This window comes from Tympanuchus pallidicinctus, unplaced genomic scaffold, assembly GCF_026119805.1.
Source record: "Tympanuchus pallidicinctus isolate F22 unplaced genomic scaffold, pur_lepc_1.0 scaffold3, whole genome shotgun sequence".
NCBI lineage: Eukaryota > Metazoa > Chordata > Aves > Galliformes > Phasianidae > Tympanuchus > Tympanuchus pallidicinctus.
Window position 1 is genome coordinate 100,183,575 of NW_026294747.1, and position 23,697 is coordinate 100,207,271.

At 36.8% G+C, this 23,697-nt stretch overlaps 1 protein-coding gene across 1 annotated transcript; it reads left to right on the forward strand.

Annotated features, from left to right (window-relative positions):
* The first annotated feature begins 2,124 nt into the window (after nucleotides 1–2,124).
* LOC128086039 (prostatic acid phosphatase-like) lies at nucleotides 2,125–23,015 on the forward strand. Its single transcript, XM_052694194.1, has 11 exons — nucleotides 2,125–2,285; nucleotides 7,963–8,058; nucleotides 9,435–9,521; nucleotides 10,383–10,535; nucleotides 13,003–13,101; nucleotides 14,428–14,532; nucleotides 15,475–15,607; nucleotides 16,982–17,064; nucleotides 18,841–18,947; nucleotides 19,500–19,669; nucleotides 20,583–23,015. Exons 1-11 carry the CDS (start codon nucleotides 2,172–2,174, stop codon nucleotides 20,699–20,701), a joined length of 1,266 nt encoding a protein of 421 aa, XP_052550154.1. The 5' UTR covers nucleotides 2,125–2,171; the 3' UTR covers nucleotides 20,702–23,015.
* The last annotated feature ends 682 nt before the right edge of the window (nucleotides 23,016–23,697 follow it).

Sequence of the window (23,697 nt, forward strand, 5' to 3'; positions counted from 1 at the left end):
TTTGAAAATTTTAATGACTAACTTCAGAATAATTTTTTTTAAGTTTTATTTTGAAGCAAATTTTCCTTAAAAAAAAAAAAAAAAGGATTTAGTTGCAAAGTATGACAAATTTACAGCTGTCAAAAGCACAGTAAAAATGGCAGTCTGCCTTTATCCCAAACTGGAATTTGGAATTAAAATACAAGACAAGTAACTAAATTTACAAGTGAAATACATCCTTAGAGTTTACCTGCAGGACCCTGTCTTTAAAATCACTGCACAGGAAAGAGGCTGTTTTTTTCATTTTGCAATGCGTAATGATTTTTTTTTTAGGTTATGGTGCCCATTTTCAGGAGATATGTCTGCTAATACATCCACTAGCAAAATAAATATGCTAAAAGGAGGAATGATGCCACACAAAGTAAAACTTTATTATACACTTGATTTCAGGTTGAAATGTCATTTTGAAAGAATTGTTAGCAAAGCCTTTCTACAAAATACAGCCAATTGTTAAGCTTTCCTAAATGATGCCATCCAACACCACAAAAAATATTTATTTCTCAATTGAAGCTACCATATGGGTTCTGTAATAATGAGATTCTCAGGTTATGGCTTCTCACCTTCATTAGCCACAGTCACTCATCACAGGAACACAATGAAACAATAAACCTTATGAAACTCATGAGTTATGAATTTCCTGGTAAGGTTTAATAATGAGAAAAACTTTGAAAACCAAGCAATCCTTGATCCAAAGTGTTTAGGAACCACCTACTGAAAAATCTATACAGATTAAAAAATAGAGGCATCCTTTCTTGAATTTTGAATAGTCTTAAAATATTCTTAAGAAAATGTCTTTTTTGAGCAGCATTCTTAAATAATACTGTAGGTGATCATCTTACATTTATTTTCAGAAAGGTAAAGTAATAGTTATCTTCAAGTATGAATGACTTTCTTGTGTCTCCTACATAGGCACCATCACACCAGGAGAGACCAAAGACAACAGGGAGAAAACAGTGAAGGGAAAGAGAAGTTCAAGTGAGTGCTGAATACTGGGTACAGATAGAGGGAAGGAGATGGGGAAGTCTGGAAGCTGTGGTCCTCCTCCCTTCCATCAGGGGAAATGGACTCTTAAGGCCATTCACACAGTTAAGAGAAGAGAACACTTGAGGCTTAGTATAGGATCCTATGGACAGAATATCTGGGAAATGCTAAAGTACCTGTTGAAGAGAAAATATTGCTGCAGAGAGCTCAACAGAAGACACTGAGACAGACTGGAGAATGAAAGGAATGGTATGACTCAGACAATATGTGGATGATCTTAACTTTTAACATTTATGGAACTCTATTTAGAGTTCTCTACAAACTGTACTTTGCTTGCTTCAAAAAGCTTTATGACTAGAAATAATGTCATTCTGAGACTTATTTTATAGACAGGAATTCAGGAGAGACAAGCTGAGCAATCTGCTTAAAGCCATTGAGCCAGTGAGCATCCAGGGCCTGCTCAAAAGAAATTTCTTTGGGAATCGGGGCCAAAAAAGAATTTGGCATAATGAATTACAAAAGCAGAAGTATAGATACACTCCAATGGAAAAGAAAAACAGAACACTCCAAGAGCAAATAAACTGCCCAGGAAACAGCTTGAAGAATGTACTTGCTGTAAGGCTTACTTAACTATTTATGTGAAAGCTGAAGTCTTCTTTAAAATAATTATTCTGATTTTGCTGAGACAACGTAGATGAGGAGAGAAAAAAGGTAGGTGGAGAAGTTGAAAGGAGGATTAACTGGACAGAAAAGAGAAAGCAGTATTGTCTGGCTCTTGGTTCTGATTTCATCCTTGTGGCTGTGCCTATCATCTGGAAAAATTCAAAGCCCTAAGAAGTAGAAATAGAACAGGTAGGTTAGAACAATATAGATGCCTAGCAACTCTTCATATTTCAGCCTCATCCTTAAACTCCGAAAGAGAAAAACGTCACAGACAAAAAGGAAATGAATTATGACTTGATTCAATGGAATGTAAATAGTAATTTGAAAACAAAGAGTGATGGGGTTTGTTGTGTAGTCACACAACATTCCTCCTGGATTTGAAATTTGCCAGCCACAGTTCCACCCCTTTTGAAGTCCAGCCTCCCTTCCTGGCTCTTTAGCCCAAGCAGCTGTAGGAGCTCCAAGTACTTTTTTCATCTGCTGCCAGGATGGGAGTGATATGGCTGCCCAACCCATCTCGGATTCTATGTTTTGCTTTTCATGTTACCTTCATTCTGTTTCAGCTAGCAACTGCAGAAAGAGAACTGAAGTTCGTGGTTGCAGTGAGTAGATTTGTTTTCTATTTAATTGTGGGATATGCAGGGAATTTGGTATGTCTGTCAAGTCAAACAAGGTGTGCAGTTCTTTAGCCTCTCTTTAGACTTAAAAATACAACCTTTTTTTTTCTTACTAAATTTAAAGGCTTCTTAAGATAAGAATGCCTGTAGCTACAAGAATTTTCACCTCTTAATTCCTAGTTATTTTTTCAGTATAAACAAACCACGTCGCTTTGTGGTCGAGGCATAGTGCACAGGGGCACAGAGATCTTAAGTCTAGTTTATCTGTTCCATAGTCAGCCCTTGTGATCGTGGCCTACCTTCTTTGTGCTTGGAAGCTGAAGCTTTTGATGGTATAAGGTGCTCTGAAATTGCAAAATAGAAGTCACCATAAAAATGGAAGCAGTTGCTCAGAACAACTGTATCAGGAACTGAATCAGGATAGCGCACTAAGAAAAGGGCATTTTCTGTAGAGATCTGAGATGGGTGTTGCATTTACTGTAGTTATTTTGAAACCAGACTGTAATTGTATTGTCCTGGTTCACTGCTCTTTTTAAAGTAACTGGACAGTACTTCAGCATCAGTTTCCTCCATAGCTAAAGTAAACGAGAGATTAATTCAATAAAGTATTTTGGATGGTGAAGGTTCCATCATAACCCTTTTCATTTTAATTGTTTGGGGCTTTCTTTTGTAATGAGAAGGGTATACTGATATAGAATAGTTAGTTTAAAGTGATATTTTCAACATAAAGTTTTGAGGATTTGAATTTACATATATAAATAGGAATTTTACTTTTAAGATGTTCTTCCACCCTTCTGTATTGGCTAGCTTATGTAGATGTGCCACTTGGAGAGAGGCCAGAGTGCACCAGAAAAACCAGTTTCTATTCCTGCTGAGCCCTATTGCTCTATCAGACCCTAAAGAAGGCAGGGACTCGACTCTAACTAATTCCATAACGTTCTGTATATAGTAATATCCTTAAATGTTTCAGTGGTGAAAGGGGTAACTAGCTAGATGCAGGGGTCAATTCAGGCTGTCAGCATGCTTTGGAGAATTAACTCTCTGAAGAGAATGAGGCATTTACTGAATTGCAGTTACTGTGTGCTAACAAGCAATGCGACTGGAAAAAAAATAGTTACAGGAAAGGCTTACCATTATGGAGATAAGATCCTTCCTATCCTAAATCAGCTGCTTTATCATACTTGGGCAGCTATCTTCTCCACCTACCCAAAAAAGATAGCACTGTATTTGATATGTACTCTATTTATGAATTATCAGAATTAATGTTAAAATTTGTATATTTAATTTTAAATATACATTTAAATGTCTTTCTTTTATCTTTGACACTTTTTCTTAGATCGACCAATCTAGCTGAAAAGTTACAATAGATTCAGTCTTATTATCAGTATATACTTCCTTTCTCACGGCATGGTTTCTGATTGCTCAATTCTGATTGCTCAAAAAAGAATTTTGTCTTCTAAATTCACAGAATTCACATGTGATCAGAATTACTAGCAGAAACAGAAAGGGAAACTAATAGAAATTGGCCCCAGAACATTTCATTGACATAATGGGATAAAATGACAGGCTACAGTCGATGTAAGTCTACACCTTTCTGAGTTAATTCCGTGGCCGTTTTCCAGCTGTATTGTCTGTAAGTTGCTATGTAGTCACCTGAGAGTATTATTGCACTGTGAAAAAGTGTCATTAATGACTTTTAAGAACTTTCTTAGCAGAATTGCACAATATAAAACGCATCTGCTAGGGAGGGTGGAACCAAACAAATTCCCTTTTGCTCACTTCCAGATTTGTGCTGAATTGCTCTCTTCTCGCATCTTCCACCTTTGTGCTGATTTTGTGTGTTTTAATTATTAGCCACAAGTACTTTGTGGTGAAAAGCTGTAACACCAGCCAATTTGTCAAAATGCTGTTTCAGGTTTCCTCCTCACTTGTAGATATTAACCCTTACCATAATTCTTAGGCACCAACTTGGATGTAAGAGAAAGAAATAGCAACTATCTAGGACCATCAGGCATCCAGGTAGAAATGCAATACTGATCTATTGTCTCTCTGTAACGAAGTTCTGATCTGTAACTTCTGCTTCCAGACAGGCACTCATTTCAGCTATCATTTACACAAAGAGGTGTGGTTTTGGAAGTAGTGTGATTTCATCATGCCTTTCCTCAGAACAGGATGTGCTGACTAAGGATGTTATCTATCTAATCAACACAAGCCATTTGAAATCTTGACTGAACATGCTCAGTATTTCTGCATCTATGATGGACTGGCAGCATGACTGGTTCCACAGATCTGTTCTTTTCCTTCTTATTGCTAGCTGCAATATAAGAAATCTTGCTTGAAGTTGAGTCTGTCAATAAAAATGTCCATGTGAGGTTCACTATTGTGCCACATTGTGCACTGCAATTAATGACGTTATTGAATGAAGATGCTTTATACACATATACATGCCATATTCTCAGCTTTCCCCTCATCTACCCTTGTTTTTCTTCAACACGATCTCTCATCTGACAACAATAGGAGCAAGTGCTGGCCAAAGTCTGAGTCATGTGGCCATTTTGATCTGATGTGTTCACCCTCAGTATGCTGTAATAAAGAATGGGAGAGCCCAAACATCGAATCAGCTTCAAGCTGCACTGGTGCTGAAGGAGGAAATTCTGCATCTTATGCTTTTGAGAACTGAGGTCATGTAAAGTGACATATTGAGATGCTGAAGTGAACACACACAGGAGGTGTGCTTTCCACTTTTCATGTGTATTTTCCTTGTGTTCTTCTTCTTGTTTGTCTTTTCTCCTTATATGATGCCTCCTTCTTCCTTTTCTCTAATCCTGCCCTGTTGCAAGTCCTCTGACAGGTCAGGAAGACAATCTGTAACCCAAGAGTAACAAATTCTGCAGCGCACCAATATTTTTAATGTTACTGGAATGATCAGTTCCAAATGCAGAGTGCTGAAAAATACATATTGCTGATAAGGGCAGGCTTTGTAGGGATATGTTTTTCTTAACAGCATCAAGTAGTCTAACAAAGACAAAATGCCCAAGTTAAAAAAAAAAAAGTGTCCTGACACATAGCTGAACATTACTGAATGAGTTGGCCTTCTGTGTTGAGTAGCTGATGAGGTCATTATTTCATTTTCAATCATAACAGAAACAGGGTCATTTTCAGAAGCAGCAAGGAAAAAAAAAAGTTTGAACACAAACAAAAATCAGCTATCTGATAAGTTTAGTCTTTCAGTTCCTAAAAGCAGGATTCTAGTCTTAGCAGTAGTTTCTGTTTCTTTCTTTTTACTTCCACATTAGTGTTAATATCATATTTACGTGTCACCATGCAATGCTGGTGCAAAAATTCAAATAAGGAAATGAACTTTTTTCTCTTTTGAGTAAACTTAAAGAAACTGTGCTGCTTTGTGAAGAGAACAATTCCCACTCTTTCCATTTCTTAATGTTGAAAAGAGAAAAAAAAAATATTTTCCTTTAGATTGCCAGCTCCCACGTATACTCTTATACTCACAAAATCACATAATCACAGTTGTGGGGGTTGGAAGAGACCTTAAGAGATCATGGAGTCCAACCCCCTGCTGAAGCAGGTACTGGCACACTACTGGCTCATGATCGACCTGTTGCCCACCAAGACACACAGGTCTTTCTCCTTACATCATATATTTGGATCCTTGTTTTTTTTGCCTTCTCACCTCTGATCAGGTAAAATGCTACCTTGTTCTGGCTTATTGAATGTTTTTCGGAGTTGACTGTTGTGACACTGAAATATACACAGCAGGTTGTGTTGCATATTAAGTGTAAAGCATCACAAACTGGTATTTCAAATCTAACACATTTTTAGACTAATGAAAAAGGCTCACTTCTGGGCCAGGTTTTGATTTGTTACTATATATTGCTTAAAAATAGCAATCTAATCATGTCAGTTTGAATAACTGTCAATTACTCATTAAAATGATTTTCTGTGGAGTTGGGTAATTTAACAAGAAAGTACACAGCTACATTTTAATTGGGAATTTAACCTTCATTCTTTACAGAGACATCAGGTTGTTCAGAAAAGCTAATTAATGCTACATGGCAATGTAGTATGTCAGCATGTCAAAACACTATGGAAATAAGCGCTAACACAAAAGTCCCCTTACTCATTTCTCATGTCTCCAACTGAATCGAGCACCAGACATTGCACCTCTTTGCCTGTTCTGCTGTTTTCTACAAGTTCAGTGAGAAATGATTACAGAAAATGAACAGAGATTCCAGACTAGTAAAAAAAAAAAAAAAAAAAAAAGCATGTACAGAATTAAAAATTGCATACAGAGATAAAAATAAAATATTTAATAATATTTTATGAACTGTTTTGCTATGCTTGAACTCAGAATTATCTTTTTTTTTTTTAACTCAGCAATTCATTATTAATCAAATATTTTATTGATGCTAGTAAAAAAATGACATCTTAATTTAATGAGTAGTATTTATTTCAGGTTGACCACATTTTCAGTGAAGTTCAACTAGCAAATGTGGGAGTGGCAAACAAACTCATGTCACTGATGTATGGGAAGAATGATGTGGCTTAGTTAGGCAATGGGGAGTACTAATTATAATCAAGTTATATATCACTATATCAGTGTGTTATTATGAAATAAATGACACTTTATGAACAAATATACCACACTTTCACATTGACTTTTTTTTTTTCTTCTTCAAAATCAGGAATTAATTTGGTTATTTGAACATTGATACAAGTAAAGGTAACTGTTTCAAATTTGGACCAGCATCCCTGGGAGATTGTCTGGAACCCTATGAATTTGTTTTCCAGTATTTCTTTCCAGACGAAATTTTTGTGGACTTCATTTTTTAAGTCTGTACATGGCATATTTAGGGAGAGTAAGACAGACATTTTCAGAGCTACTTAATTAAAGTTAAAAAAAGTTATAAATTTAAAGTTGGAACTTTCTTTGTATGGTGGAAGAAAGATACTAAAAGGCTCACTTAAAGTTTCTTGATGTACAAATCATGTGACTGCAAATATCAAAACAACATTCACCATGCTGGAATGTCCAGCCAACTAAACTCTTTGCTGTCACTGAAGTTAACAGGAAAATTTAAAGATGCTTTCTTAAATATTCTAGTAAATACGTGTAAAAATAGCAATAAATATTAAGTAAGCTAAAAGTGTAATTGATAAACTTTTACTTCTTTACGTTATGGTATGAGCACGAAATTAAATATAAGAGTGTGCCTTGAAGGTACCACTACAAAAAAAGGAGTCTATAAAATTTCAAGTGCGGTGCCAAAGTAGTTAAATCCTCATATAAGTACACCAGGAACTGTTCTTAAATTTGGAATGGTCAAGTGTCCAAAATTTAACCAAGTTTCTTGTATAGATGCCTAGCTATGAATGTAATCTGGGCATTGGCATTTTGGCTCATTAGATTTCTGAGTTCTAAATGAAAGAATAATCAGGATTATGCCCCCTGAACTCCTATATAGAGTATCCATTTTTCTGTGTAAAGAACGTACTCTAATCCTATTTGACTAGGTTGCTGCTTACTTTCTAATATTCATATTTGAAAAATGGCACTGGAAGTAAAATTGTGTGATTGTTCCTCTAGCCAGGGAAGAATGGAATGCTAGCAATAATTAATTTGCTTTGTTAACATGAATTTTATTAGGTTTTCCGGCATGGTGACCGATCACCTGTTGTAAACTTTCCAACTGATTTACACAAAGAAAGTGAATGGCCCCAAGGATTTGGACAACTTACCAAGGTATGTTAATCTCATTAGTAGCACTTATATATGCTACAAAAATAGAAAGTGGCCAGATTTTGATGTGTACTCTGCAAACATCAGCAAATCACAAATACTGATAGTTGCTATTAGCAATCCTCAATAATTCATAAATGTTTGTGGAATATTATTCATTCAGCTTCTGTTAAACTGAAGTCTTATTCATCATAGCTACATAAATACCTTCTTACAAACTACCGCTTCCTGAGAGTTTGTCTGCCTTCAAACAAATGACAAGCTTAAAGATTATCCATGATCAGTCATCACTGAAGTTCTAATGACCACTAAACACTGGGATCTATATTAGGATTAATTAATTATACATGCACACCAGGTCAAGTGATGAATCCGTAATTTGTAATTTTACTAGCATGCACCTACCCACAAAGAAAGGCAAGTCTTGTGGGAGAAAGCTGCGTCTGGGGACAGTGTGTGTTTTAATGAGACTGCCTTCAGCCCAGAGCTTCAGTAGGATATGCTGAACCTACTTAACATCAAGCCTTAGCTCTTTAGCTGTATTTGACATTTGCAAATCTGGAGCAAAGAGAGGCCAATGCATTCTGTAGCAATACGTCATCATGATGCAGAAGCATGAATCAGAGACAATTCAGTATTTATTATTTGAAGGGAGGCTTGAAAGATCGATAAAATTCAGGCAGTCAGAGAACATTATGATCTCCCTGCAAGGAGCTTATAATATAATAAAAAATTTAACAAAAAGTTGCTGCTTTGGCGTAGATTTTAGGGGGAGCTCTTTTTCTACTCTATTATCTTTTTATCAACCATAATAAGAATGTACTTCTCTGACAGCTAAAAGTTAAAGTTATGCTCAGAGCATTTGAAATGAATAATAGAAAAGAGAGTGTGCAGTGGAGGACAACTGCAATTGTACCAAACCAAAGGGAAAACAGTTATTTAAGACACGTAATGTAAACCACAAATTAATCAGGTTGATCAAATATCATAGCAATGACAATAATGAATACAAGTTTATCGATCTTCCTTTTTCAGATGTCACTAACAGACATATTCTTCAGTGTTGATTATTAATATCTCCAGGACCATTTACAGAGCTGCAGCACTGTGGAAACAGTACTTTGTACAGAATCAGGTTCATTGCCTGTTCTGCAATAATGCTGGAGTCTTAAAATCTCAGATTGGTTTTTTTTTCATAAATATTTATAAGTATTTCAGTTAAAAATTCTTTATCACCCACAAAATGCAGTATGTTGTACAAGTCGTTAACAGTAATGTAGAAAGAAATTGCTGAAGATAAAAAAGAAAATAGAAAAGAAACATATTTAACATTCTCCAGTCATATTAATCTAATTGCCATCTGTATGCTTGCCTCGCAGACTGGAATGCAGCAGCTTTTTGAACTTGGACAGTACACGAGGAAAAGATATTCAAACTTTTTGAACAGCACATACAACCGGAAAGAGGTATAAAGCAGAACTTGTCTGTAGGACAGTTATCTGACATAGCAGAACGTTGGACTCTGTACAAAAAGGACATCATCATATTTCTTTCATTAATGCAAAATCCAGGTAACAGAAGAACCTTGAAAGTCAGACTTTACGTCAAGGTAAAAACATGGAGTCGAGACTTTAACTTTAGGCTTCTACATTCAGTTTGGGTCTTCCACTGACCAGTTTTCCAGGCTTGAACAGCTCCACACCATCTAATAAATTGGATATTTATCCATAGTGACCTAATATTTTTCTACTCTGTTTAAAGATGAGTATATATCTAGTAATGCGATGAGCCATGTTCACGTGTGTCATCCTGTGAACAAGAAGTCTCCCAGTTGTTAGAATGTGCTTGTCACATAGCACAGACTCATTGAGGGGAAACAGCACTACTGTTTTGGTCAGTGTCTGAGAGATGCAATGATGAGAAAGTATAAAAGACTATACCTTTGCCATGCCTCCAAGAGAAGTTTTATTACCCACTATGATTAAAAGTACCTTCATCCTTGAGGTACAGCAGATGCATCAGTGTAACCCTAAACATCAGAAAATTGAAAGCTTCATACTTTTAAAACATATGTTCTTGTTCTTTTTAGTTCAGATGGAAGGTTAGATTCCAAAGTTAAAGATACACTGGCAATTTTGTTTATGCAAATGTAGTAGAGCCTTAGAAAGTTGTGTTATGGTTTCACTGCTCTGATTCTATGCAAAAGCAGAAGTGAAAACATGAAGCCAGGATTGTTGAGTTGTTTCCTCTTTTTTTTTCTTTTGTTGTTGTTTGTTTGTTTTTATTGTTGCCATTTATTTACTAACTCTTTGCCATTTCATTCTCAGTTCTATATCCAAAGCACAGATTTTGACCGTACCATTATGAGTGCCCAGTCATACCTTTCTGGCCTCTTTCCACCAACAAGCAGTCAAATTTGGAACCCTGAGCTCCTCTGGCAGCCAATTCCTGTTCATGTTGTAACAAAATCAACAGATCGGGTGAGTATTGTCTGGATGCTTCCTATAATGCCTTAGGATTTCTCCAAGGGTTTTTTTTTTGTTTTGTTTTATTTTATTTTATTTTATTTTTTTAAAGAAGACTATAGCAAACATTTTATATTCTCTTTGAGTTCAATCTGATAGAAAACATCAACCATAGCTACTGGCTGACACACATATCATAACTTCAGTGTAATAGCTGCATGACCTAAAATCCTCACTCTTGACACATTGCAGAATACCTGATGTGTCAACCACACACATTTTCTTCAAGCTCCAACATTTCTCCTGAAAAGGACATTTTTGGACAGTATTACAAGGAAGCTGTCCAAAAACAGCATAGAGAGGAAGTGCTTTTCTGAATATCATTCAGCTAGATGACATTCCCCTCCTTAGCAAGTTGATTCTTAGTATATTAAGGAATGGGATTTACATCAGCCACTGTAATGACCTCTCAATTATTACTTTCCTGTTCTAGTAGCCCTCTAATTACAGACAGGGGTCCTTTTATGCTGTACAAACACTTAATGAAACTAAAATTTCTCTTACAGTTTGTAATAAGAGCAGTCCCATCTGAATGATTGGTCTTGTCGAAGTTTTGCTGTAAACAGGTCTTCCTGCTGACTCAGGTTTAGATTTTAGTATCACTGGCACCTGTGATAAGGAAAAAAAAGTTGTTGTGCTCAAAAGCAGCTACAAGGAGAAGGGGTTTCCACAAAATTGATTGGGCACAATGCAGTTCAGCTTGAAATTTGCCTATGTTCCTAAACAAAAAAGAATATTGTCACTGTTATTTAAATGAGGAATACTAGGGGCAGTTCTCACACCACAGGACATGTAAAAGCATCAGAATGGCCAGAGCCTTATGTATATAAAATCTCACAGTCCTTACGGTTGTGTAGGGGTACCACAGTGCAGTGCCATGACCTGTTTGGAGATGCAAGCTCATCTGTAGGATGGCCTGGTACCCCCTCACTTCTGAAGCTGCTTCAGAAATGGGTATTGATGTTTCACAGTGTGTGATGAAACCTCACTGAATCAATTCAAAATTCTTGCTAACTATGCAAACCACCTGAAAAAAAAAACAACACTGTTGTCTTGCCAAGCCAGACAGACGTTTGACAGTGTTTTCAAGCCCCAAGCAACACAAAATGGGAAATTGAGGCCAAGTACAATCCTGAAGAAAAAAAGCAACAACCTAATCACAGTTCATTTTTCAGCCACTGAGATCTCCCAAGACCTGACAGGCAGCAGCACTGAAAACTGTTTAATGAGGCCAAAAAGAGTGGCTTAATTAATAAGACAGAAAGAGAAAGACTTGTTATTGTGTAATTAAACAACATTCTCCAGCTTCATTTTGCAGCTTTGAGCCTTCAACCTCAAGTGTGCTGCTATTACAGAGAAAATGCCCCCATGGAAGTGTGTCCAACTGAAAGTGTACTACTGTCAGTTGGTGGCTGCTGCAACACCTCATATTTATAAAACAAAAAGAGAAGCCCTCTATTTACAGTCTGCTGTTGTTCATCGACTGGCAGAGCAGATCTTCTTCCTCTTGCAGTCCTACACAGGCAATAGATATTCAAATTTAGTGGCTTTTACTAAGAGCCCCTGTACAGAGAATTTTTCCACTGTATGTTGAATAAGTTCCATTACACAGTTTGTATTGTTGCAGGATAATATTACTGCTGGGTCAAAAATGCTTCTGATGTGGCATAAATTGGTGAATTTATTTTTTCTCACTGTAATTTTTTGCTGACAGACCTCGTTAGGTATCATCTGGATTAGATGCTTCTGCAACTGGTGTAAAGCATATATTTGCCAGCACACAGTTCAGTGCATATATATGTATTTATACGTGGTTCAGATCAAATATGTACTATTAGGTGACCTCATAATTCATAGACTAGGGTTTATTAAATATGAAACCATGCCCTCAAACAAGAACAGAACTATTAGACTCATGTTTTTTTTGATATTTCAGGAGCACAATTTATTTGTCACTCATATTTCAAGTTCTGTCCATTAAGTAGTTACTTAAAATGCTTACTATAATGCAGTACTTATCTCCAAAAAGCTGAAAGCAGCATGTGTATACTAAGAGGTAATTCAGTAGGTGGGGTCAAGCAGCATCTCCAGGGATTCAGAAATTAAGAGGGAAAGGCTAGGTTTTTAAAATTCCTGATTATGGAACTCTGGTCCATTTCAGAAAACAATTCCCTGACAAATGTGTAACTGCTTCCTGTCAAAATTGGTTAAATTGATGGAAATCCAGCAATCATGGTCACAAGTCCATTTCCTTTGTTAAAGAATTCATGAACAAGGCACCCAAACAAACTGTTACTGAGTCGCTGTAGCAGGGCCATGAACTTATATCACAAATATTACATCAGAAATCTCAGCAAAAGATAAACTAGAGATGCGTTCATTAGTTCTAAAACTATTTTAAGTTTTGCTTCTCTTGTTTCAGAAGCTGCATTTTCCTCTGCGTGGCTGTCCGTATTTTGATGAACTTCAGAATGAAACCCAAACATCTAGTGAATTTCAAAGTAGAATACAACCGTACATGGTGAGACTAAATGAAGAGGAAATGGAAAAGGACTTTAAAACAGAAAATTTAGATTAGACATTAGGAAGACAATCTTTGCTATGAGGATGATGAGGCACTGGAACAGGCTGCCCAGAGAAGCTGTAGTTACACCATCCCTAGAAGAGTTCAAGACCAAGTTGGATGGGGCTTTGGGCAACCTCTCACTAGACACAGTGGGTGCCTCTCACTAGACACCTCTAGTGAGAGGTGTCTGCCCATGGGGAGTGGAACTAGGAGGTCTTTAAGGTCCCTTTCAGACCAAATCATTCTATGATAGCAGAGCACTAAAGCAAGCCCAATCAGGCAAACACTCTAAATTTATTTCAGAGTTGCATTTTAGGTCCATCACAAGACCTACAATGACTTATGTTTTAACCAAACACAAAACTTCACAGTCAGTGCTCCTGAATTTCCCATTGCAGTGCTGCAGAAGAATGTGGATGTACAGATAACATATCTGTCTCATGCAACTGTGTGGACAGAAAATGCTCTGGATTGTGGTCACTGGTGTCACTGCTGTGCTGGTGCACTTCGTAATGGCACTACTGCACAAATGAAGCAGGAGTCTTTTGTTTCCCTTACCCTGGCATTCTCTCTAAGTCACTTCAGGCTTCCTGCTTATGCTTGTTGGGCTAAACCCAACATTTTCTATTTTTATTTGCTTACATCTAAATTTCTACTAGCTCAGCCACTTTAGGCAGACTCATTCACCTGCCAGAGAGGTGAATTAAAACTAAATTGCAGTCCTCTCTCAACTACCAGCATGAAACAGGCAATGTAGAAATAAGGAATATTATCCACTCCCTTTATTCTTCTGTGGTATCACAAACAGTAAGAATCCTCTTGGGAACTGCTGTGGACCTATTACTTAGACCCTCAGCCTCCTTTCAATAGGTGAAGGAAAGTCTAGTTTCCTCCTCCTCGTTGTTGTTTTTTTAATTTTCCATTTTCCCCTCACCCTTTATTTCTCATCTTCCTTTGTCTTGAGTGCCACCTTCTTCTTTACTTCTGAAGGGTGGATGAGATGCAAGTAGCCTCCTGGAGCCGTCAGAAGAAGAGAAGAAGGTAGCAGCAAGAATACCAGACATCCATAGTAAAGCCGAGCAAAAACCAGTGTCTGAAATAGAAATCAGCATCTCAAGATTGTTAAAAAATGAAAACTTCAACCAGAATATTCCTTTATAGGGATTTCATGTGTGTAACATTACATTAAATATTTGCATGTTGTCAGGTTGGATGCTAGTGAATCTGTATGCGTGCATGTTCTGTATGTACTGAGTATTTGTGGTGTTTTTTTCCCCCCAGGATTTTTTACAAACAATGGCAGTTAACACAGGACTTGAACTAAATAATCTTAAAATACTGGACAATTTCCAGCTCTGGAATACATATGATACACTGTACTGTGAGGTAATAACAATGCAATAAGTGTTATAGGAAGAAAATAACTCCAATATATGTTTCAGTTAAACAATATAAATGTGGTTCCTTAGAAAAGAATTACCCTCTATCCTGAATTTGCTTATTTTTTTAACTTTGAATCTAAATCCTCATTTAGTGCAATGGTGATAGATACTCCAAGAACATAGCTTACAGCTTTCAAAACTCTTGTCTTCTTTTGATGTTTTACCATAAGGAACTGATACCAGAATCTACTCCCTTTATTCCTTTTCTTTTTTTTTTTTTTTCCCCTTTCAAATATGTTGCTGTATATTTTCTTTGAGCATGCTGGCTGGGTGATATTGATTTTTAACAAGAAAATTATTATTTTTTTTAACCTATTAAAAGGCAAATATCAAAATGCATGCATATTGAAAATAAAAGGTAAAAATTTGTTCTGTAAGATAGAAAACTGATCGCTGCAGTGAACAGTCAGACTGGTCCCAAGCATGGGACAGTTCTGTATTTTAAGACACAATCACTGTTAAGTGACAGTACAGTGACACTTGTCTGTTAGCGACCAGTGATGTGTTAGAACCACTGTATGGAAAAGGCGGGACAATCTGGAGCTAGATTATACCCTGAAGGGCCACTATTAGGGGACAGGAAGAGGGTAAGACATGTGCCTGCAATTTGTCACACTAACAGAATAAAAAAGTGGTACTGTTACAGTAATAATACATGGTGCCTCACAAGAGATTACCTCAGCACAGATGATTGCCCACTTCCTGTTCATCCACTTCAGGTTGATCCCTATTTCCACAGAGGGTATTGCATGGAACGCTGATGAGAAAAACCATAATGGACAAAGATATGCAGGACAGCCTCAGAGAGTCCAGATGTAGTAGTGTGAGGCTGGGCAATAGAAAGATGGGAATGTAATAAAAAAACATTGCTTTCCTTTCTCACTAGAGTATTCACAATTACTCTCTGCCTGTATGGGCCACCAAAGATACAGTGGGCAAGATGGAAAAACTGGCAGAATTGGCCTTATTATCACTATTTGGAGTTTATAAAACAGAAGAGAAATCACGACTACAAGGAGGTAAATAAAAAATGCTTCACTCCCAGAAAGAATGAGAGAATGCCTGTAACAACATAGAACATCCTGTCACCTTATTTATGAAAAATTATTAATCACAACATTGGTTTGTAACTGTGGACATTGGATGCTGCATTAAATGTGATAACATATGCTGAATATGGGGATTTGCATGGGTTAGGCATTAAAAAAAAAGGTTTACATAAACATCAATGTCTTTGTTATCCTATAGATTTTAGGAAATCAAAATTTTGAGGAAAAAGAAACAAGGAAAAAAATTTAAGACATTGGTATCTTTACTTCTCTGATATTTGTTTAGATTAAGTGTAAGTTATTTATTTTAGATGTTTCTTGATCTTTTTTTTTTTTCCTTTGATGCACTGTTTTTATATTGTGCCAGAACCTTAGCAGCACCCTGATAGCTCTCTCAGAACCTGATGTAAAGTTGCTTCAAAACAGTCTGATCAGAGTGGAAGATGAGAGATTCAATTTATATTTCTAACTGCAAGAACTAACACTTCTGCTTCGCTCCAGATTTGGGTGCACAAGCTACGCACATTCTGACTATACAGCAGCATAAGACACAGGCATTCAGTGTATGGTTCACAGGTATCCATGAGCAGGAAAACTGGACAAGTGAGCTTGAGTATCCAAAGTCTGGACTGTCTGGGGCTATGCTTTGCAGTGCACCTACTCAACAGTCTAGACCTAGTTAAAGATTAGCAACCTCATTATCTAGTCATACACATCACTGGGTGAAGCCATTAAAAATTACATGCTCAGATGTGAAGTTTGCTAGCTGGCAGCTGACGGTAACATGAGGTCAGAACTTCTTTTTTGTGTTCTTTTTTGTGCTTTTCCCTTAGGATGGTATAACTTGTGCTGAAAGGAATTTCAGCTACCCTTGTTCTATTGGCTTTGGTGTGTCTCTGGTTTGGACAAGAAGTACAAAAGGTCTTTGATAAAATCAAGAATTGATACTGAGTGACTTGTGAAAGTAAATAGTTAAAAATATTTCTTCAGCATCTAGAGAGGAAGCGGCTAGTGCAGCTGTCATTATTGCAGCACTCCAAAGAGATAAAAACAATGGAGATCTCAGCAGAACAAAGCTGGAAGTGTCATTGGCCATAAATCTAAAGATCATTCTAGCTGATTTCTGTAAATCCAGTCACTTCAGTTGGCCTGGATGATGAATGATACATTTAACCTTCCTTTGCTCTGTTTTCTCACTAGTTGTGAACTTGGGATGAGCTAAAAAATGAGTATGAGATCTGAGTAGATGTGTTCTGTTTGACACTCAAAACCCTTTACTTTTTTTGGTTGTATGCAAATGTTATATCTTCATTTTCCTCTTCTTTTCCCTTCCATCTTTTTAAGGTGTCCTTGTGAATATTATTTTAAATAGTATTAAGCAAGCTACCAATTCTTCAAAAGAAAGAAAAATGGAGGTCTACTCTGCAGTAAGTATCCTCACTTTTTATAAAAATTTCTACCATTTCACTAGTAAGAAGCTATGAAAGAAAATAATCAGTCTCCATGTAAGTTAAATGAGTAAATATATACAGTTCAGTTATACAACCCAATTCAGCTAATAAGCTCAACCCAGGGCAGTATCAGAATATAGCAGGACAAGGCTCACACCTGTTTCAATCAAACTGTACGTGGTAAAGATATCTGTGTATTATATCCTTTCATCCTGCGATTTTTTGTGCAGTTTATGTAAGTTGCATCTTGCCTTAAGTGCTCCTTATCCAGAGATGTGGATACACAGCAAAACTCCAGCTTTCCTTCCAAACGCTTCCTCTTCTTAGAAAAGGATAGTACACTGAATATTCTTTCTTCTTACTTTTTAAAATTCCACTTCATGTTGTTTTAGAGGACAAAGAGGGCCGTTTGGGTCAGATCAGGGTCCACTCAGCTCATACATTATCCTGACTCTGTCAGTGAGCAGCAGCAGGGAAGAATGTGAAAATAATACCAGCATGGGGTGATGCTTTCCCTGATGCAACCTCTCAAGAAACTGTGGTTTATGAACTTCCTGAGTCAGAGTCTTTGTCTATGCTTTTAATAACTCTCAACAGACATTTTTTCATCAATTTATCTAATTGCTTTTAAAATTCATTTAGCTTTTGGCATCGGCAACACCCTGTGGCAATGACTTCTAAACTGGTGTGTTAAAAGAAAAAAAAAGTACTTCCATATTTATTTATTTTTCAAAACTTTATACTGATTTAACTCCCTCCTAGCATTTCTATTGTGGCTAAAAGAGAACAGACATTCTTTATTCACTTTCTCTGCTTCACTTACGAACGTACTATTTTCTGTCTCGTTTCTTCCATTTTTCCTTTCCCTAACTGCTTTAATCTTTCCTTTTTTAGGAGCTGCATAGCACCACGACTTTTTCTGGCTGCCTTTTCTGTGTGTTTTCTAGATCTACTATGTTCTTTTTGAGAAGGAAGTACAATATGCATCCAGAATTTTCATTGCTGCTTTAAAGCCTTGGGACCATATATACCCTTATTTTTGAAACTGATTACTCTAGGAAGTTCAAGATCTTGCATAATAATTAAAATGCAGAAGTTAGACTATAATACAGAGAAGAGGGACTACAATACAGAGAAGAGGTAATGGGGAGAGGAAGAGACTGCAGGTGGATGATTGAGGTTAACTGATTGTCAAAAATAGAAGCCAAACTGAGATTTTATTGTGTAAGTCAGAACAGAAGAAACAGCAGTTTAAAAAGTTCTGAGTGTATACGGAGGTGAGGAGAAACAATCTTTGCGTGCAAATATTTTGTACAGTATTCTTCAAAGGACTTGGATTTTAATTTGAAATGCCTTCAAGTATACTGCCCTGTACAGCCTTAACTTGTTCTTGGAACCAAAATTCATTCCTGAGGGCAACGATAGCAAAATGCCTGGAAAAAAAGGATTTATTTCTCAGACCAGATCATGCTTTCCCTCATTATTTCTTCTGAAGAAAGTATTGCCAGAAGATGTCATATACATACTGCGGTACCTCTATGGAAATGGCCACTGCTGTCTGAAGTAATCTGTAAACATTTTGCCTGATAATGAATACTCTGAATGCATTCTGACAGTCAAATTTACACAGGTTTTATTTTACCTGGATTTCTACCCCTTCTCTAGTCTTTCCTCATTATTCTCTATAAATGATAGTTCATTTTACTGAATTTCAGTAATGGTTTTGTTTTGTTTTTTTTTTTTCCCTAATAGCATGACACCACAATTGGGGCCATCCAGATTGCTCTCAATATTTTCAATGGAAAACTGCCACCATATGCTGCTTGCCAGTTTTTTGAACTCTACCAAGATAACAGCGGGCAAGTATCCTCTTACCTATGTAAGAATAAGGAGTATTTAGAAGTTGGTTCCCTTTTCCTGCACATCATTTTCTCTCAAATACTCTGAGGGGATACAAATTTGCTTTAAACTGGTATTTCACTGAGTAGCCAAAACAGGCACAAAAGTTATATTAAAACAGGAAAAATCACATTTGTTGGATATGCATATATCTGTGTGCTTTGGGACACCAGAAGAAAACAGTCCTTACCAACTGGAAGCAAGCGGTAAATCAAACTTAACTGTTCAAATGGTAGCAACATCTCCCAGGTATCTCACAAATCCCAAGTAAACCAGAGGGTTTAGAAGAGACTAAAGGTTTCAAAAGGACCTTCTGATCTGACTGGTGATCTGTGTGGTAACTGTCTTTGGCAAACTGTCTTTCATATGTCTCTTAGAAAACCTCCATTCTTCAAGAATGGGTTCTAGAGTAGGGTGCTAGAACCTGTTTGCAACATTCTGCCTGTTGGAAATCTTTTATTTAAGAACTTTTATTTAAGTTTTTAAAAAATCTTCTCAATTTCATTAATCAGGCGGTACAGCATTGAAATGCATTATCGGAATGACTCTTCAGTGGATCCTTACTTACTCACTCTGCCAGGATGCACCTCTTCTTGCCCACTTGAGAAGTTTGCTGAATTAGTTTCTCCTATAATTACCGAAAATTGGTCAAAAGAATGTGGGAATAAAGACAGAATGAAAGGTAGTGTAACAGCACTGAATTTTCTGAGTAAGACATGGAAGCAGAAATTGTATCAATGGCCACAAAATTTGTATCTTTCACGTGATAGGTTGATCTCCCTTTAACAGATGTGCACCAGCTTTACTATGGGTGAAGAAAGCAGATTAAATTAAATTTCTGTAAGGATGTAAAGGATAGACTTGTTCGACAGCAGGAAGGCAGTGCTATTATTATGATTATGATTATTAGCACATTTGCATGGGGAGCTTCCATCACTGCAAGTGTACAACAGAAATAGAAGTCATATAGGTGCTATGCAAGGAGTCCTGTGTATGCTGGATTCATCAGAGCTTCTGTAGATGCAAAACATAAATGGCTTGCACATGCACAGTAAGATTTATGCATCTGAATCTCTGGCACATGTACTATAATACCTTAGCCTTCACTGTACACATGCAGCGCAGTTGATCTGTGCAGTCAGAGCAGCTGTTTTTCTTGAACTACCAGCAGCTGACAGCTGATAACCTCTGCCAAATTCTTTTCTTCCTTCCTGAATGTTATTTTCAGGAGGGCAAGGCACCAACTGCCACGTTCCATTAGTCATAGTATATTTCTCCCATCCTGAATATATGCAAAGTTTTGCTGATCCCTGATGAAACTCTTGGTATGCATTAACTGTCACTCCTCCCCTGTGAAAACCTAGAAATAAGATCTGGCCATTTGCAGGAAACTGTGTGTGTGCTTTCAGGATTAAGGTGTATGTTTTCAAATTTAAATGTAACACAGACTACGGACCTTGATACAAATATGAAAGTTCAACTATGAAAACATTTCCATGGCACATACTTTTCATTAGACCGTTATCTCTGTATGTAAGATAACATACACATGTCTCTCCTTAACACTCTTTTCCTTTATTTTTTTTTCTTTACAGATATCTATATTGGATTTGATGTTGCTGTTGGCTTGTTGTTCATATTCAACCTTGTTCTACTCTATCTCCTTTATCACTATGGACGCTGCAGGCGCAGAAACAATTACCAAGACATTTAAAAAAGAGGAGAAGAGATAAAAGTGAGCAGCTAGACATCAGGCAATTCTTTAAATTGCTCTGGCTTGTATCCATCAGTTTGCTCTGGCCAAATACATCTCCAAAGCATATTCCACAAACTTGAAGAGCTGAGGTTTCACTCCTAAAAGACTGAGTATCTCCAGTGAGAAACACTGCAGGAAATTATTATTAAGAATATAAATTGGTAGGAAGAAAGAATTACTTCAGTTCCTACCAGGTTTTTCACTACTGTTAAACATCATTAAGCCAGCCATCCATGAGGGTGAAGGAGTACTATTGCTTATGATTTTTTTTTTCTTTTTATTTTTTTTTTCTTTTTTGGGAGTGGGAATTGCCTTCTGCTCCTCCCTTGTCCTGCTCAAGGAGTCTTTTTTCAAAAATCACAAATTATAATATCTTTCTTACTTCTTATAAACAACTGTTTTGATGATGCACAGGAAAATGTTTTCAGTGAGCAGAAGCTGCAATTACCGTGTGAAAAATATTGATACCAGCACTTGAACATACTGTTTATTTTTATTACATTTATTCATGCAAATCCATGCATGGGTTTACAGCTTGGCCTCCAGCTAATAAAAGCCCACTGCCTGTTTTTAAAGGAGTTATGCTACTACAGCTCTCACAGAAATTTGTAGAAATCTGGGGGGGCTGTCACAAAAATCAAGCATCAACCAAGAAGCTTAGTGCAACAGGATCTTTGTCAGTGTCCACAGATTTGCTAATACAGATAAGTAAATACACTGAAATCTATTTACTTTGGCAGTGTTCTCTTCCTACTTTGCTGAGCTCCCATTTATGGATGACGCTTTGCCCTACGCCTCTGATGAGTCTGTATCCTGTCCTGCTTCAGGACACTGATATAATCTTAGTTCTCTCAGCCATGCTTCCTCCAGCTATTGCTTTCCTCATTATTTTAATTTACAATAACTTCTTGTCCTGCTCAAAATCCCTTGTTAGTAATATATGCACTAGAAGAAAGAAGACAATTCTGCTTTACGTATATTGATCTCTTCTGTGAAATATATTGTATTTGTTTAGATTGTGAGCTCCCAGTGGTAGGGAATCTGTTACCGTAATTGCTCTCTAGTATCATAAACTACGATTATATGCACTGATGTTGTTGTATGAAATAGTGCTTATTGCCATATGTTTCAAGGACTGAATCAAGATTTTCATCCTGCAGTCCTGCAGAGGATACTGTGCATTACATTACCATGAGGAAGCCTTTTGAAAAATCAGGACATTTATACAGACAAGTGCCAACAGCAAGTTCAGCCTGATAGAAACACTAAGCAACTGTGTGCTCAAGATGATGACTTCCACATAGGTGCAGAAGTCTAGAGATGGAGCTGCTTAAATCACATACAGAATCACATCTATGTTTTGCACTGTTTCTGGACTGACTTTAGCACAGATCTGTGTGCTGCAATTTGGAACACAGAAGCTTGAGTCAACTACTACAAATCTACAGAATCCCTCAGTATTACATCAACAGACATATTTCAAATGGGATGTAATTAGATGTATGGATATTAAATGGCATAAATAAAGCAAAATTACAAATACTTGTGGGAATACAGGGCTTTCCAAACATCACTATTTTTTCCTGCAGAGGTATTCACCTTTTGAAGAAATATTTCCCACTCAGTAAAAAGCTTTTGCTACTATCCCTGACATTTCTATTTCATCCATTTTAAGTGATGGATTTGATTCCTACATGGTAAAGATTTTTTGTTGTACAACAACTCAGGGTAAAATACTAAAAAAAAAAAAAAAAAAACAACAACAACAAACCTATCTGTAAATCAGATGTTTTGTATTTACAAGCTTCAGATTTTAACTAGTTGCTCTGATCCTCACTGCAAAAACTTAATTGTTTATGTTGTAATCAGAAGTATTAGAGAAGCTCTACAGAACAAACCTGAACTGGTTTCTTAGCAGTAGACTCAAAGTAGGGCAGAGCTCAGCACAAACTGCAAAACAGATCCTGACTCCTAAATATGTATTCTCAGTGACTACTAGATGCTGAGCTCTATTAGCATGACCACAGAGCTACTGACACTCACTTAAGGACAGATTGGGTATGGTTGTTTTTCTTTTTACCAGAAGCAGTCAGATCCTTGACAAATGAAGATGTATCACTGACTGATAAACTGCAGCAAGAACTGTTCGTAAGATATCACACAGCCAGTCAGTACACAGAGCAGAACGGAGCAGGTTTTTCTGGCATTGACTCTTAGAAAATGAAGCACATCCAGGTAGAAAGTAAAATGCAAAGTGCCTGAGACATCTTTTGTCATCCTTAGCTGTTTCAAAGGATTTTAAGAGATGAGGTAATTCTAGTCGCAGCAGACACTGTCAGAATTTTATTGTAGAAACACCTGCTTTATTAACAAGTCATACCTGGAAATGCCTATCTACTTTTAGAAAGAATCCAGTGACTTCAAGTTACACAGAATGTAATGGATAGATTCAGATGTAACTTCAGAATTAGTGAAGTTACAATAGAGATGTGATACATTTGCAGTTTAGGTCTCAAATCTCATTTTTAGTAAAGAGCCTTTGCCTTGTTTGAAGTCAGGTGGAGTAAAAGATTGCAAAAAGCTCATGGTGTTTTGTCTTTTTTTGATTTTTACAAATTGCACAGCAGAATCTGTTGACTCTGATTAGAAAATATCTTGTCTCCAAACAGTTTGTAGCACTGAAATAAAGTATGTTAAAGAAACAATGCATTTGTAATTCTATTTGAGTGAAAAGCAATGGAGCTTTCAGCATGCCTATAATTTGCAAACCAAAGTGAATGCTTAAAGTGTTGCTTCTTCTGTAAGAACAGACTTTTAAAGGTGATACTTTGGCATAAATAATGCTAACGTTGATGACATCAAGCTCTTTCATTTGCCCTCTAGCAGTGACATCATCTGCCTCTGCTATAATCACAGTAGCAACTGGCAGCTCTGCAGCAGGGTTTCCTGGAGTG

Excerpts from the sequence above, each read along its gene's own strand:
- LOC128086039 (XM_052694194.1), top strand. The coding sequence starts at position 2,172 with ATGGGAGTGATATGGCTGCCCAACCCATCTCGGATTCTATGTTTTGCT. Across the intron at positions 17,065-18,840 it reads AAATGGAGGTCTACTCTGCA|CATGACACCACAATTGGGGC; the intron begins GTAAGTATCCTC and ends TTTCCCTAATAG. Across the intron at positions 19,670-20,582 it reads GAATAAAGACAGAATGAAAG|ATATCTATATTGGATTTGAT; the intron begins GTAGTGTAACAG and ends TTTTCTTTACAG.